We start from the raw sequence: 17,679 nt of genomic DNA, 5'->3' as shown, positions 1-17,679 counted from the left end.
AAATCAAAAGCAACAGTTCTGGTTTAGGATTAATCAACATGAGCAAGAGCTGTATGAACAAAGATAGCACTCTTAGTCTATATCTACAAAGAGTTAGCAAATGAAGCTGAAAAGAAGTTGGAGCTAAAAGACCTCACGTCAGTGGGAGATTAGTGAAGCAATCTCTTCTGTGATTTCTAGAGCAATGATGGCCCAAAGTGAAATATGTTTTTGGCCAGAGGTAATTTATTACTTTCAATAAAAGTTACAGTGTGATTAAAAACCAACCAACCAAACAAAAAAGAAACAAAAAAAACCAAAAACAAAACAAGCAGACAAAACCAAAGTCCCCCCTAGAGAAACAAAAAACACACACAAAAAAAAAAGAAAAATAAAAACAAAATCAAAAAATAAGCAAACAAACCCAAACAAACAAACAAAAAACTCTCCACCAAAACAACAAGCAAGCCTCCAAAATTTTGGTTCAGTTTAGGTTTGATTTACATCAATGACAGTAAAAAGGTTATGTCAACAACTTAGGCAAATTTAATGTATGTTCCAATTCGTTTTACCTGAACAATTTCATCTCAAGCGCAGATCTGTAACCAGCTTACTTCAAACAGATTACTGACTGTATCTTTTTACTTCCTCAATTTAAATTCCTGCTCTTTCATCTATTTAAATTTCAGATTACTGATTTTACACAGTCAAGTGAGGTATATCCTGACAATCTTGCAAGGCTCCTGAAGCTGATCCAGCCAAAAATATGTCAGTGAAACATGGATAATTTTTCTTTTAGGATATTTTGGGAAAGGAGTGGGAAGGGAAGGAAAACCCAAAGCTTTTCTGAAATCAATAGACTCAGGATTATACAATAACACTCTCAAAACAGGACTCTTCAGACAGCTGTGGAAATAGTAAATCAATGTGAAAAGTGCATATCAGTGATAAAATCTAATCATTCTTGTGGAAGACATGTATTTTAAAGTTATAATGCTTGAAGCAACTATCAGGTTGAAAATCATACAAAACCAGCAATAATAACCACCAAAAAAAAGCATAATCAATTGATACATGGCTGTTGCAGTCTAAAAATAACAGCTTTCAAAATTTATAAAAAGTGTCACTTAGTTTATTTGTTTGTAAAACATGAAAATAAATATTTCATATTATAGATTGCCTTTTGTTTAGTAATTACAGGATCTTCAACCTCTTTGTACTGCCAATCTGGTCAAGGTCAGCTTTGGATCTTTCTCTTATTTGAGCTTCTTTGCTGTGAAATGATCACTAGATAGCAGACTAAGAAAGCAATACTTAGAAAAAAGACGTATTTTTATTATGAAGGCCTTTGTCTTGCTATGCTTTCACCTTGCAATCAGAGTGATTCTGAGTTGTCACATCCTACACTTATTTCTATTTGATCTCCATTATCTGCACATGTTGAGTGTAAGATACCAAATTCCTCTTTTTTTTTACTGTTTCAGGTGATTCCTGGATATAAGATGTAGATCTAAATGTAATAAGAAAGGGCTTATATGAGACTTTATTTGCTATTGCAATCACAGGTCTAAACTGAAGACTTTTAAAAGATGAGTCCTAGTATCTCTGGCAATTGATAGACTGTCTTTATGAAGTGATTTTACTGTACTTCCCCCTTGGAGGTTGTATGATAAACAGCATGAAAGAAATGTAACATAACTTGGGTTTCAGATATCTGCACTGGTGAATGATTTTGAGCAAAGTTCCCAGCAAGACAATTTCAATGTTTGTGTTGCACAGTGTTGGTATTTGCTCTTTCAGTGTTGAACCTGGATTGTGTTTTACACATTAAAATTGGACAATAGTCTTTTGTAAATACTTTTGTATAGGAATAACTGATGATTTGTGTAATTTCTCTTTAAGTTACACTTTTCTGTATAATCTTGCCCACTCCAATCTTGGTTTGGAAGCCAGAAATTTCTCTAGTTTTAATACAGAAAGTGTGCTTTAAAAAAAGTTAACAATGAATCTGGAGATGTAGGATGCTATTTCAAAAGTCAATAGCTGAATGCCATGGAAAATGTCTGCTGTAAAAGGTAGTCTACTCTAGCTTGCAAGTGTGAAACTAGCCCAGTGGCTCAGTTTGTCATTTTTAATCTGATTAAAACTCAATTCAATGTGCTGAAAAAACAAGAAAATATAAAATGATAAGTTTTAATGTTTGAGTCAAACCCTTTTAGTCCAATTGCACAATTTATCATCAATACAAAATTCCAATCTATTTTAATCCATTTCTTCATTTCACATATAATAGCAGAAGACCCTTCTTTTGTTCTGTTTACTTAAGACCAAAGGGGGACTTTGACCAATTACTAAGATTCCTAAATACAAAAAAGAAAACCAAACAAACCAAACACCCAAAAAAATACCCAAAGAAAGAAGCAAAACCAAAAAAACCCAACTAACAACAACAAAAAACCCAAAACCAAACAAAGCCCAAGCTGTATATTTCAGATGAACTTTTTCTATATCAGTATTTCAGTTTTTCTGCACTTTTTCTAGCCATGCTCTGTTTTCTATGAGAGCCTGTTGGTTCATTTGCCATATTCTTTATACATGGCAAATAACAGAGGCTCTAATCCTTCAAAGAGCTCAGCTTCAGGCAGTACACGTGCCTTAGGGGGAGCACAGCAGGACTAAGAGCACATCTGCCAGCTTTGCAAGGGATGTTCTTAGCATAGCATCAGGGAAGTTTTTGGTAGTGGAAGTGTGCCATTGTGAAGTGTTTTTGATTTAGTGTCATAGGACAGGTTCCAAAATGCTATACTTTCTCAGGGAGCACAGACAGTAATTTATGAACTTGCTAATTAAAGCATCTCAAAAAATACCTAATTCTCAAAGGTGGGAGCTTTCAGAGAGGGGTTCTGCGAGGGCTGATTGTTGGTCCAGTGTGTCCAATATTTTTTTATCACAGAGAAAGCAATGCAACACTGATCATAAAATGACTGATGAGCAAATAATTATGAAAGGGCATCATAGAAACCACTTTAAATCACATGACATTTACATTATGTAGAGTAAGGTCATGCCTACAGATCAGAGGACATTTTCTCTCTGACAGCAAGATCAGTACTGCAGTACTTTATAGTTCTGACAAAGCCAGTTTTAAAAGAACATTAAAAAATTGGGTTGAGTTTAATAAAAATCACAGAAAATATTCAATATACTGGAGAAAATGTCTTATAACCAGAGATTTATAGATTTAAAAATTTTAATTTCTTAGAGAAAACAAAAAGGTAATGACTTTGCAGTGCAGAAATGTCTTTTAATATCTTTGTATAAGGGGAAAAGTTTTGAAGCTCATGTATGTGAGAGAGAAAGGCAGAACAAGAACCAATAATATAAGCCAGGCAAATAATAGAATCGACAGAAGTGTGAATTGATTGGTTAAATTACCTTTGGAACAAAAGATCCAGGAAAGCAGTGAATTGTCTGCAATGTATTATCTTATACTTCATGTTGGTATTTCTTTGGAACATGCATACCAGCTAAAAAATTATACTTTGGTTAGACAGCACTATTGGACTCAATACAGTGAAATCTTTTTGAGTGGAAGTCCATATAGGAAACTTTATGTTTTCTACCTGAAGCTATGGACAAAATGTATATATGAAATAAAATCTATAAAATCACACTTGAAGGATTTGTTCCCATTTATAAAAACATAAATACCATATAATCAAGCACATTTAATGTACCAAAAAAATCAATCTTTTGAGGTTTATTCATGAAAGTATATTTGTTCTCTTTTAATGTGCCATGCTGTGTAAACTGACAAAAATATTACATGTACTCTAAAACTATGCAATTTTTGAAAATTGTGCTGGACATTCAGTCAAGCACATGTCAAAGGAACAAAGAGAATCTGATTGCAGCAGTTTCAGAGCAGACACAAACCTAATAGAGTTTTTGTTGCCTATATGAATCGAGTGGAAATGATGCAGAAAATTGGATAGGTCTGAAATTGATTATTGACATTCTTTTCTTGAATTCAATAATGAAAACAAAGAAAGATTTTTTTCAAAGATGATTTCATGATAATTTACTAACTATGAGAGCAAACTACAGTTCTCAAGGTTTTTGTCTTTTTCCTGTATGTGTCACTTGAAGTAGTGGAGACTGAAATTTCTGTTTAAATACATATTCTTGAGTTAGCACGTAATTGTCTAATATAAAATGATTTCTCTCTTGGCTTCTACAGTTTTATGGAAGATTTACAGATGTAATCAGATGATAAAAGGACATATTAGCCTGTACTAAAGTCAAAAGGCTTTGTTTCTGATACGGAATTTTTCCAGTTGCAAATGCAACAGGGCTTTGTGATTACTGCTTGGTGGTCACAGTATGGAGTTCTGCTTTTGTTAATGAACTCACTAATAAGTAAAAATTTAATTCAACTAAAAACGTTTTTCTTTTGATCAGAAAGAACACAACATTCTTTAGCTGTGATGGATTCTAATTGTGGTCCAGGAGGCAAACAGTCAGTGGTTGATTAATCTGGTTATCCCACTGTTAGGAATTTTTCATTTTAATATATTCTTAATCTTCTAAATATAATGTGGGGTTTTTTTCTACTGCTGGGAGTAAGCTAGCTATCATAATAAATTCTATCTTAAAGGGCTGTACAGATTGACACCATAATTTTGCACCAGCTCGTTTGAAAAAACTCTTCTTAAAATGCCAGGCTAGCATGTTTTATTAAAAACACAGTGCTTGTAATAATTAGGGGGAAGTGGTTATTAGCAGTGTCATTTACCACTCTGTTAAATTTAATCTGTGTAATGTTTCTCTGTTTATTTCAGCATAAAGAACGTCACTCCAAAAGTAGGTGATGCTGAAACTCGTAAAGCCATTCGCCGTGCCTTCGATGTGTGGCAGAATGTAACTCCTCTAACATTTGAAGAAGTTCCTTACATTGAATTAGAAAATGGCAAGAGAGACGTGGATATTACTATCATTTTTGCATCAGGTTTTCATGGAGACAGTTCTCCCTTTGATGGGGAGGGAGGATTTTTAGCTCATGCATATTTTCCTGGCCCAGGAATTGGGGGAGACACTCATTTCGACTCAGATGAGCCATGGACCTTGGGAAATCCCAATCATGATGGTAAGAGAAGATTTTATTTTAAACAAAATAGATAAGTGGCATGAATTTTCAGCTAACAGAACTACTTCCATCTTACCCTGTTCCTAAAGTCAGGTGGTTTGCTTTCCTTGGTTAACATTACTTTAGAAATATATTTGATTGATTGGTCTGTTTGAATCCAAGGCAGAAAAGTATCTGTCTGAATGTAATACATTATGAAAACATGTTTTGCTTGAAAAACATTGAATTCTTCTTAGGAAACTTCATGACCATTCAAACATTGTACTGGTTAATACTCACCTAAACTTTAGTTTTGCATTTTTTGACACATCAAACTTATTTAGATTTAGGAAAAATGTGGAATATTCCTAAACAGTGATATAAGAGAGGTTAAGAATTACTCCAGCTATTATCCAATTCTGTGGATACCAAAGTACATAAAACCTAATCTTCAGTTTGTATCTATGATGATGCAGTGCCAGCATTTAAAGGCAAATCTTTAAGATGCCGTTCCAAGAGCAGAATTGGTGTTTCCCAAAAACATTTGAATGTCTTTTGGAATTGTTGATTATAACATGTCCAATTTACTTAAGCAGTACATTCCTCATAGTTAAATAAATGACTGCATAGTGCAGTTGACACACCTAAAATTTACCAAATAAAGACTGAATATACCCTTTATTCTTCACAAATAAAATCTGGCCATTGCCAAGCTCTAAGGTGATGTGACTAAATTACTGCCATATCTGGGAATGCTAATTTAAAGCTAAGTCTAACTTTGCATCTTGTCAAAACAGTAGCAAAGAAAGGATTTTCTGTAGACATATTCTGTGTTTGATGCTGTGACAGGTTTTGTTTCCAAGCAGCTTCAGTTATCCTGGTAAATCTCTCTAAGCCAGTTCCATGGAGTTTGAGACATCTCTTCAGCAAACAATGATACACAAAAGGAGATGCACAGGTGCACAAATAGGATGTTTCTGTCATACAAAAGATGATAGAGATGACAAGAAGTGCAGAGCTGTTGTATTTCAATGTTACACTAAATTTGTGAATGAGAGGCTTTATCTAATCTTTTTTTCTTTCCCCTTCTCATCTGAGATCCCCAAGTAAAATTCAGAGCTTTTTATGTAACAGCATTTGGAGTCTGCAACAAAACCTTAATTTGGCATTTTAGGAGTATAAGTATGGTGTTTTGACTATTCTATTGTTGCAATACTTCTGCTGTGCCAGTCAGTTGAAGCAAGAACTGTGCTTGGCACTGTGAATGCCCTCAGTTGTGCAATGGGATCAGGAGACTTCTTTCTTGTGAAACAAGCCCTGGATTCTTACTGGAGCAAAAACTGTGGCATTGCACAGCTCATATTTGCCCTCATCGCACTTCTATCTCAAAGGAGCACTGCTGGGAGTCCTCTATGCAATAATCATCCATAGTCTGTATGTATGTACTAGTGATAGTACATGCAACAGTATGACTGTGTAATAGTACATAGTCACAGCACTGTGACAGCAAATGAAGGTGATTTTATGTGTCTGGGGTTTTATGTTGGTTGAAGACCAACACTGCACATCATGTTCAGTGGTTTTGGAGCTGTTGTTTCAAGCATTCAGGAAAATCTACAGGCATGTGTACACTGAAGTCAGGATGTCAGTTTAATTTGTTTCACTCTTTTGGAGCAGTTCCACACCATGTTTGAAAGTGAACAAACTTCTGGCTTTCTCATTCTCCTTTAACTTAAACAATTTTCATAGTGCAAAATGGCGCACATTTCTTTATATGGCTTTTAAAGTTGAGTTTTGTAGAGCAGCTTTCAAAAGCTATTACTTGTATTAATGAATATTTTGATAAAAAAATCAAGGGAAAGTAAATTGATGCTATCACTAAAACTGTGCTTTTATGTATCTTAGAACCTTGAACTTTTATAATGAAAAGGTTTACTATCTATATCATGAAGGTTTGAAAGTTATCATTGGAAATTTTTGCTGCAAATTTAATAACTCATGTACTTTGGTATGCTCATGTATACTTTTCAAAGGACACATTTTCCTGATAAAATGGAATATTCACAGTAAAAGATGGAAGATTTTTTAAAAATACATGATAATTAATAAAAGTATCTTACCAATGCAAGTTCTCTGAAGAGTTTTGGCAACTGTTAGTTTCATTGTTGAAATGGTGGGAACCATAAGTCATAGTTGTTGACCAGAGAAAACTCCTCTATTATTGTAACCCTAGAAAGACCAATATATGTGCATTTCATCTGAAAATGCAGGGCAGCTGTTTGTCTGATTGGTGACTTAGCTATCAGGTAGGCAAGGTTTTCCTCACTGTCTTACTGATTAGCTTCTGTTTAGGAATCCTGGAGGATCATGCAGGTTTGGGTTGTTTGTTTGTTTGTTTTGGGTTTTTTGGGGGGTTGTTTTGTTTGTTTGTTGTTGTTTGGTTTGGTTTTTTGTTTTGGGTTTTGTTTTTTTTTTTGCCTGGGAAAAATTCCCAGGGGGAAAAAGACAAGCATACCATTTGGGATTGGCAGGAAAGAAAGACCTACAGCTCTCTTGGGCTTCCTATCATTTTGAGCTGAGTCTTAGAACACTGAAAAGCAGAAGATTGAAAAACATATATCTGATCTCAGCTATGAGTAATTTTTCCCAGGCGAGTGTCAATTTTAAGATTCACTGCTCCAATAGTGGATAGTCACCTTCTTGTAGCATTATTTGAAATCCGGCAGAATGGGAAAAAGATTTGATGATTTATTTTTATTTTTAAACTATCTCTCACCCCAAGGGGCTGATTTTCTCTGGTTCCTATTCCAGTATCCCAGAGAAATTCAAAAACACAAAGCAACTTGTTTACTTAGCAGCAAGATTGCGAAAATGAGGTCCTTTTGAAAGTCCTAGCCTCATTGTTTTTGTACTGTTCTAATGAAAACAGTTTATATGCCATCTACCTCAGAAAAGACAGGCAAGTTAATGAAATGCTTTCATAAACTGTTATCATTTTTAAAGTAATTTTCATTCCAAATAAGGAATCATATACAAAATCAGTATTCTGAGTATAGTTAATTACTACAGCAATTTATTCTGACTACTTAATTGCAGTGTCTTCATACATCAGGGTTTGGTTGATTTGGTGTTTTGTTTTTTTTTCTTGTCATGTTTGGTCGATTTTCTTGTATTTACTTTGGTTTAATAATACTCCAGACTCCAAGGACAGTTGCAGTAGAAATACATCATCTGCACAGTGCTTTGCTGCTTTCCTTTGTTCTCACTTCATCGGCATTTTATCTTATCAATCATGTTCTGCTAACAGATCCATGCTTTGACTCCTCCCTCATCCTGAAGAATGAATGAGGCTTTTGTAGGAGTAAAGACTAATGGGCCCGTCGCTCAGGAAAAAACCTCCTGTCACACAATTTTACACTTGCAGGCTTTCTACAAGGATATATTCCTGTGCTTTCATAATACCCTGTAAGCAGAGTACAGCTGGTACCTCAGCTCCAGCTGAGCTGTGGAGGTCTTTCCTCTGAATTTCCATCCATGGTGCTGCAGGTGATCCTAGAAATGTTGCCAGAAAGAAGGACAATACACAGCATCACAGGGAAGCAGAGGAAACAAGGACAGAATTTCTTTTGCCAGGGAATGAGGGAGATACTGGAAGATAAAATATTATGCACTCTTTTTTTGTTGTTTGTTTTCCTTTTATTTATTTTAGAAAGGAAAGGAAATGCTGTTCTGTCAATACTTTATACAAAGTGTGTTTATTGGACTGTAGTTTTCCTTCAGCCAGCTCTCATCTTCTAGTTTCCCATTTAGCACAGCTACTTTTCAAGTTCCCATGGGAGTAGGCTGTTTCACTTACAGTAGACTCCATTTCCTTTATGATCTGCCTATCTCAGCTTCAGGTGAGATAAGAGCTTTAGATTTTAAATAATTTGGAGAAGGATGGTTTCTTCATGCACCTTATGAGTTGTCTTGTGCTCCTAGGCAGCCTCAGTTAAAACTCAGGTTGTGCTGGTAGTGCTTAGCAAGTACAGCAGAAGAAGCAGCACTGTTCAAGAGCAGCAAATCAAAATGGATAGGGTTTTACAGGAGAATGTTTCACAATATGTACACTTAAAGATGTAAAAAGGAGATGGAAATCATGTTGCCTCAGTAGGTATCAGAAAAATCAGCACTTATTAGGGAAAGATTTTAATCCTTATTTTCTTTTGAACTTAAGAATTGTAAACCAAAAAAAAAAAAAAAAGAAAAAGAAAAAAAAGAATAAGAAATTAGGAAAAAAATAAAGAGGAAGAAATCTGAATATAACAGTCTTGACACTAGGGAGAGATTTCCTTGTTCCCATTACTCTAATCCATTTAGGTGATATATATCTCCTCCTTGTTTTTAAATTAAAAATTTATGGACAATGAATGATGTATGTTAACTCAGAAAGGGACAATGACTTCTTCCTAGGAGTGGCAGTACTTTGGAGATATTGTACTGTCAAAACCCTCCAAAAAAATCTTTTTCAAAGTATTTTCTTCAATGGAAATATTTCAGTTGACTGTGATGAAATTCAAAGTCACTGCCAGAGAGCATCTGGGATAGGTACTGTCTCTGTAAGTTTTATAGTAGCTTGAAGAAAAATCCTGCCTTATGTTCTGTCTTTCTGTACTAAAACTGAAAGGGGCATCTTATTAGCCTTATTGCACTGGTTTATCAAAATTGATTTCACATTTGTCTGTCTACATGTACTTAAGGCAGTTTAAACCTTTTTTAAAGCAGTTATTTTTTCTGGGAAGTTACTGAATGCATCTAAATCTATTTAAGGGAGTGTTAAACCAGTTTAAATTGAGAGTGCACTACTTTTAACTAGATTAATTTAAGATTGACCTACTTGCACAAATGCAGCTTTTTAAAAAAGGGCAAGATTTAGAAGTGCTTGGGGAAAACAAGGATTTCTTGGAGCTTAGTTTTCAAGCACATTAGACATGATATGTAATGTACCAGTTCCTGGATAAAATGTGGCCACAGAACTGTGTCTTCCAGCAGCAGAAAATATTTGGCAAAAACTAAGTGTAGATAAACACAGATCAGTAGTGGTAATTTGATACCGTTATCTTCATATCAGCAAAAGAAATAGAAGTCAAACTAAAATACATTATTTTTTACCTCTGTAACAAATTTACCAAGGTAGATAGTGTACCATACTGAAGTTCTGCAGAAAATAGTTATTCCATCAAAGAACATATGATAAATAATAAGTGGAACTCCCTTACAGAAGTAATAGATGATTTTAGTGTACAGTGACATGTAAGGAGAATATTACTGCAGAATACTTACATATATGTGGGATGTCTGTAACTTGTGTATACATAAAGCTCCGGCTTTGGGAAAAGAAGCTTAAAAATTCAATAATTCAGTTTTGTTTATTTTTTTGTTAAGTCTCCAGCATTCAAATAATTATTCAAGTTTGCAGGCAATAACAAGAAAACAAGCAAAGAAACCTGTCACTTTGTACCACGCTGTTTGTAGATTGCCAAGTAAAAGCTTCTTGGACCTGATGCAAATGCAGTGTCTTGTGTAATGTACTTGGACTCCAGTTAGTGCGTAGATTCTGCTGTGGGCACTGTGCTGGCAGCCAAGAAAAATTTATGAAAATCCTGATCTCTGAACTGCATAGATCAACTCGTAGTAAATTTCTTTTGGCTGCCAGTGTGGTTGACACAGTGCAGGAGATATATGCTGTTGGAAATGTGAACCAGTGGAGTTGTGAAAACCATCTCCTAAGGGAGCTCTGTGTCTTGAACAGTGCTCATGCTGTGGCTTGGTATAAAGGAAGCCAAGCATTTCAGATCAAAGGAAGCTCTGTATTACAATGTTAACATGGCTTTAATTTCATAAAGCATAGTGCTCTTAATTGATTATGTATGTTTTTTAATAAGCAATTATCAACATCAAACTTGATCTGCTACCAAGCAGTGTGACCTTCCAGTTGTCACATGCTTATTTATTTTCTAGTTCTCCACTAGGGTAACTATGTAAAAGATTAATATCTTATTAGATTTTTTTATTTTATAGTACTTAAGTATGTGCTTGTAAACAGAGAATTGCAAAAGCAGGTTCAGATCAAAGGTTATCCTACAAAATATCCTATCTCCAGTTAACAGCTATTAACAGATACCTAAAGAAGAGAATAAGAGGAGGGTAAACATATGGCAGTAAAACCCCAGCATATTCCCTCTTAGCTTCCAGTAATCTGTGGCTCATTGAATTTCTGAGGCACAGGCCATATTTTTGTGTTTAGTAGCCTATGAGGGATTTCCTTTCATTAATCGGTGTAATCTCTTTTTGAACTCATGTAAGCATTTGGTATCCACAACATCCTGTGACAATATGTCCTATAGTTTAAGCAGATGTGAAATGCTACTTCTTTCTGATTTTTTTCAGACAGATGGATGCTCATATTGTAAGGAAGTAATTTTCTAATAATTTTATCTATTCCATTCATATTTTATGGGCCTCTGTCAAATCTTGTTTGCAGGATAAAGAGACTGAGACTATTGAATTGCAGTCTTGTTTATATATAATTGTAAGGTTAAGGAAGTATAACTTCTATTTTAAATTGAAACTATTTGAGTGCAAAATGAGAGAATTAGCAATATTATAAAAGATGACAAAACCCAACTATTGCATTTATAATATTACACAATGATGAAGATGCCAGGATAATATTTCAAAAAGCTTTGCAAGTTGCAGGCATATTGAATAACGATTGATTCTTTCAATTTCATCATTTTCCCTGAAATCCAATTTGATTCAGGAATCAATTAACACAATTAATACTTTCTGTCACTAAACCACAACATTTTCAGTATTTAAAAAGAAACCAGTCTTTCCTTTATCAGTAAGTGCATTTTGTGCTGATAGAACATCCTGTGTCCTCAAACTTCCCAAATCTTCCTGGTTTATACTTGTTGATGTGCACCTGTTCCATATCCAGTCACTCCAAGACTGTACCTAAAATCTTAACTCTCAGATATCCAGTGTCTGATGCATAAAATCTATCCTTGGAAATATTATCATGGTATCAAAGCTGCACTAGAGAGCAGAAAGATCCCTTTCAGCTATTGAAGAGAAGGGAAATTATTTTAAAAAATCATAAATGGCCCTGGCTTCTTGTGAGGACTCAGTCTTTGGACATAGGACTATGCAGATAGAAGAGGATCTGTCTGCTGGACCCCATCTACTGGCTGGAAGCCAGATGATGGAAAATGTTAACTGTTGGCAAAGTACTGACCTCATTTTTATAATTTTTGGGGGGGATTTTGCTCTCATGGAACACCCTTTAGTCTTTGAGGAAAGCACTTCATTTGCATGTTGTTAAAAGAGAAATCTGTTTAAAACTGGCAGTCAGTGAAAGCAGTTTTGTGGATGAATCCAGACCCATGTTCTAGATGTGTGTTTGACTAGATGCTTTTAATACATCCCAGGGGCTCTCAGTGTGTAATATCTTACTCTCAGATTCCTTCTTGGCCTAGCATTTCTATATGCCCTATTATGAAAACTGAAAGAGAGGCTGAGGAATATGCTAAGAGAATTAGCTTGGTGATATTCTTAATTAAAGCAGTGGGATCGTAGACTAAGATGCACATCTTACATCATGCTTTTCACGTCTGTAGAAGCAAGGTGATACTTAAGTGTAGCTTAATTGCCAGAGACCGTCCTGATGCAGGTTGCAAACCAAAAAGGCAGCACAGCTCAAGCCACCAAATTGCATATTGCTTCCATCGTGGTGTGGGTAAACACAGATCATTGCAATCCTTTGTGGAGTAGTTAGGGAAGTTGCAAATTCAGCTAACCATTCAGACTGCAACTGGAGGTTATTTCCCACAATACCAGGGCCAGCAGAACTGACTTGCTTGCCTTTGCCATCTGCCTTAGTTTGTGATCAGCCAGCCTATCTTTAACCGCTAATGAAAAGTGTTAAAGCGGATCTGGCTGACTTTGCATGGAAATAAATGAGGAAAGTTCACATTGTCTGTTACATCGACTTTGCTGCCAAGGAAACATCTAGCTGAAAGGCAGCATGGGTCCTTGCAGACAATTTTGGCAGCATTTGCACCTACAATCACTGAAAAAAAAACCTGCCTTTTTTTAAAAAAAAAAATAAAATCAATAATGTTGTTGTTTCGAACAACTGTTTAAGCAACAATGAAGTCAAGTTTATCTACCAAAATGGATTCATTTAAGCAGACCCTCATATAAGTATATTAGGAGAACTGAGTTTAATGGGAAAATTTAGTTGAAAAAATGTGAAATTTACTTGAAAAATGTTTGTTGAACTGGTTAGTAAGTTGAAACTAACAGTGTTGGAGCTTTTGGCTTCATTCTTTCTTTTTATCTTTCTCATTTTCCCCCTGCAGTATATGAGAAAAACACACTGGGAAGCCATTTTTGTTCAGGCAAATGGATTTATTTTAAATGAGTCCAAGCATAAAATGTGGGCCAGACTCTTCATGACTTTTTTTATGACCTCACAACCTCTCACATACAAAAGACTCCCTTAACACTACATATACAACTAATAAACAAATAAATACTCCTACCTTAATCTTTCCTCCTTTTAGAAAGAAGCTTAGCAGACTTTGTGTACTGAATCTGAGAGAGCTTCATATAATTCTTACATGTTTCAGACAGTTTTAGAGAATGGAGAAAAAAGAAAAAAAAATAATATGTTCTGGTGATGTTTTTTCTTATTTTCTATGCATTTCATAAGTGTTTTCCATCGGCCTACCGAAAGGCAATATTTCTTTAAAATGCATGATACCAACTAATAGTAGTGCTAATAATAGAGGAACTGCCTTATGAGCTATGAGATTTCACACCAGAGACTGAATTTCAGGTTCTTGAAAGATTATGTGCTATGGAGAGCTTGTGAAAAGCCATATCTCAAACATGTTGAGTTCAAAATAAAAAAAAAATAAAAATAAAAAAAGGAGAGAAAATTCCCTTTGTTATTTCAAATAAGTAGAAAACAGTTTGCAACTAAAAAATCAGCTAATGAATGAATGGCTTGAAATTATTTATTTTTCTTTTCAGTCTGGTCTCCTAGTAGTGGTAATTTAGGAAAGAGGCATTATCTATGAACCTAAAATTCTGCCTTGAGACAGAAAGTGACATTTCAGTCATTTAAAGCAGGGATCAGGCTTAGCATTCCAACTCCCATGTGATTCAGGGTTCCTCAAGTCTCTATTTATTGCTAGGGCCACTGAATGGAGACTTTTTGTTCAAGATAGCAGATTTAGGAAATACCAAAGATGCTCTATAGAGTATTATTACTGCATTGCCATCTCATTTCTCCTGCCTTTTTAGGGGCAAACAGAGTCTGAAAAATCGTGTTGCCAATTAATATGGGTGTTGTCATGGTTTCCTGAGAGAATGAGACAAGAATTTTACAGTAATTACATATTTAATTACATATTTATTTATTAAGCAAAAGTGTAATGGATATTGAAAAAGTAGGAAGCTATAGATAACCCTAAAATATAACACTATATCTGAATTTTAAGAAATGTATATCATTAACTAATGAAAGATTTTCTACAAAAAAATGTTCTCAAATCTAATTTGTGCTTTTCCTGACAATTCTTCACTTCAAAATGCGCAAACAATATGTTCTTTAGGCCAAAATGGTTTTAATCTATATTTAGACTTCTTCCTAACTGTTTGGGTTCCAAAAAATGCTGAACAGGTAACATCAATATCTGGAAATATATACAGCTAAAATATTAGGTTTTCCTAAAAGATGAAATAAAAAAAAAAATAATAAAAAAACCCAGTTATTTGAAAGAGCAACATTTTTTTTTGTGCAAAATATTTTTGTTTGGTTGTTTTGGGTTTTCTTTAAGGTTTAAGTCTCTCTTTCAAGTCAGCCTATGATAAGTACTTCTTGAGTTTGTACATATATCACTTAAGTCCATATCCTGTACTTCTATAATTAATGTTTTGCCAGTGACTTAAAAGAAAAGACCTAAGTCAAAAGCCAGAAGACTAGAGGGGGTGGAATTAATCTGACCATATGTTGATGTTTGTATCTGAGTTAATCTCATGGAGTCCCTTTAGAGTTATAGGAGAGATATATTGCCTTCCTGGGTATGGTTTGTTGCATCCTGAAGTAGGTGTCTAAAACAAACTAGATGAATCATGTTCTGAAGTACCTGTTTCTCATCTCTTGCTGTGAGAGGTGCAGGTAGAGGCATTACAAATGTTACACAGAATCACAGAATAGGTTGGAAGAGACCTTCAAGATCATCAAGTCCAACCCATGCCCTAACACCTCAACTAAACCATGGCACTGAGTGCCACATCCAGTCTTTTTTTTAAACACATCCAGGGATGGTGACTCCACCACCTCCCCAGGCAAACCATTCCAGTATTTTATTACTCTTTCCCTGAAGAACTTTTCCCTAATATCCAACCTATATTTCCCTTGGCACAGCTTAAGACTGTGTCCTCTTGCTCTGTCAGCTGCTGCCTGGAGAAAGACACCGACCCCCACCTGACCACAGTGACCTCTCAGGAAGTTGTAGAGGGTGATAAGGTCACCCTCTGGGTCTCCTTTTCTCCAGGCTGAACAACCCCAGCTCCCTCAGCTGTTCCTCACAGGGTTTGTGTTCCCAGCCCCTCACCAGCCTCTCTGCATCCTCTGGACGCGCTCAAGCGTCTTGATGTCCTTCCTGAACTGAGAGGCCAGAACTGGACACAGTGCTGAGTACCTAGATAACTTCCACTAGTGATGTTGAATTGTGCCATTTCAGATTACAGGAAAACTGTAGTGACAAGAACTTGAAAACAGCAGCACCAACTGGGGTCAGAAGAAGTCTGTCTCAGCCCCAGAGATGGCTGTTTTGGGATCAGTTCAGTATAGCAGTCAGAAAGGTCAGTTGCAGGCATAGGCTGTTCATTGCCCCTCTCGTTACAGCAGGACAAACACTTGTGCTGGTCTGAATGTCATAATTCACAAGTGGGTTGCACTTCTGAAATTCTGAATGCATAGCTGGTAGTGTGGTAATGTGTAAACGTACTTTCAGTTTCCGGTTTCTAGGAACATACAGAGTACCTTGTGATGCAGTTTAGAAACTGATACTATGTTAGTATGAGGAAATGGGATTACCACTGAGTATTCAGGATCCAGTAGTGACATGGAATTAATGCTTGCAGAAGCAGCAAAAGTAGTAGGGCCCGAGCTTGAGGAAGAGTTAGCAACTAAAATACATATATAATCAACAGTTGTTCCTTAGCTGTTTCTTGTTTTTAATGGTCACTTGTGGCAGGGCTGGCCATAGTGGCTTTCAGAGGTGCAGAGATGTGGTTACAACCTTCCTGAGTGTGGGATGCAGCACAGCAGCTGTGGAAAATCATGGCCTCAATGACTCTGTGTTCAGATCTCTGCTTTCCCAGTGGGAAGCTCTGGTCTGAGAGACACAAACCTGGAACCTCTGGCACTGTTCCTTCTTTCTGCCAGGGCCAGCTGCTGTTGCCCCAGGCTGGGGTCCTGCTGAGCTCCTAACTCAGAGAAGGGGAAGTGCTAGGATTGATTTCTGCCCTGGGCCGACAGGGCAGGGCAGACATTCTAATCTCCAGTCTCTCCTGGACTTTACTGGGGGCAGTGAACTCCTGCCTTCATTTTCCTCTCTAAGCAAATTCTTGCATAGTCTTCCTTCTGCTGGGAGGCCCAGGAGTGGCTGCCTGACCATCTTGTCCCCTCCAGCACCCTTTTCTCTGCCCTCTGTAATCTGCCATGATGGAGGGGCTCAGTCATCTCCACGCCAGCAAGTGCCAGGAGTCACTAGTGTGAACTGACCGTATTCCCCGAGTTCTAGAGAGGTTTACAGTGGTCCCTCTAGCTAGGGGAGCATACAGCTGTATGGATATAGAATCCTAGGATCTTAGCAGCAGATTCTCCAATAGATCAGAGCATTTCATATGAGTAAATATTAACAAAGTAAGACCTAAGTAGCAGATTTGTCTTTCTGTCAGTTTCTCTGTATACACGATCCGCAGTTTGAAGTTGTCTCTAAAATATGATGCACACTTGGATCAGGTTTCCCTTTGAAGTCTGCAGACTTCTTAGAAAACTTGTCTTCTTTCCAGATCAGAGAACTTTTAATGATTTTTTTCTTCTAATCACTTTGCCAATTAGGATTCAAAATTTCCATTTCTTTTTTATCACCAGTTTAATGAAAAAGACCCAAACCATGGACAAATCCATCTTGACTTTTTTTTCCTTAATGTAAATTATAAAAAGCAAAGTAACAGTGAAGGAAGAATTGTTCATATTACAACTTTATATATATGTGCAAACCACTAGGATGTCACTGTTTAAAAACTCTCAAATTCCTGTGTCTGTGTTAAGATGCAGTGGTACACTAATAATAATACCTGGTTTTGGTGGGTTTAATGTGAGCTAATTTAAAGGCTATTATAATTACTCTCAGTAGTTTACTGGTACAGGGTAAAAAATTTATCCAACAAATATTTAACCAATACAAGATTTACACATAAATTAAATTCTGTGTGTACTCTGTTGTGGG

At 36.0% G+C, this 17,679-nt stretch overlaps 1 protein-coding gene across 1 annotated transcript in view; it reads left to right on the top strand.

Annotated features, from left to right (window-relative positions):
- The window catches only part of MMP16 (matrix metallopeptidase 16), a 175,847-nt gene that overhangs the window by 94,717 nt on the left and 63,451 nt on the right, over positions 1 to 17,679 (top strand). Inside the window, exon 4 of the mRNA XM_015618492.3 lies at positions 4,821 to 5,125. Coding sequence (XP_015473978.1) covers positions 4,821 to 5,125 — 305 coding nt within the window. The remainder of the gene's footprint in view (positions 1 to 4,820; positions 5,126 to 17,679) is intronic.

This window comes from Parus major, chromosome 2, assembly GCF_001522545.3.
Source record: "Parus major isolate Abel chromosome 2, Parus_major1.1, whole genome shotgun sequence".
Taxonomy (NCBI): domain Eukaryota; kingdom Metazoa; phylum Chordata; class Aves; order Passeriformes; family Paridae; genus Parus; species Parus major.
The sequence above is the reverse complement of the archived record's forward strand: the minus strand, read 5'-3'. Positions and strand labels throughout refer to the sequence as shown.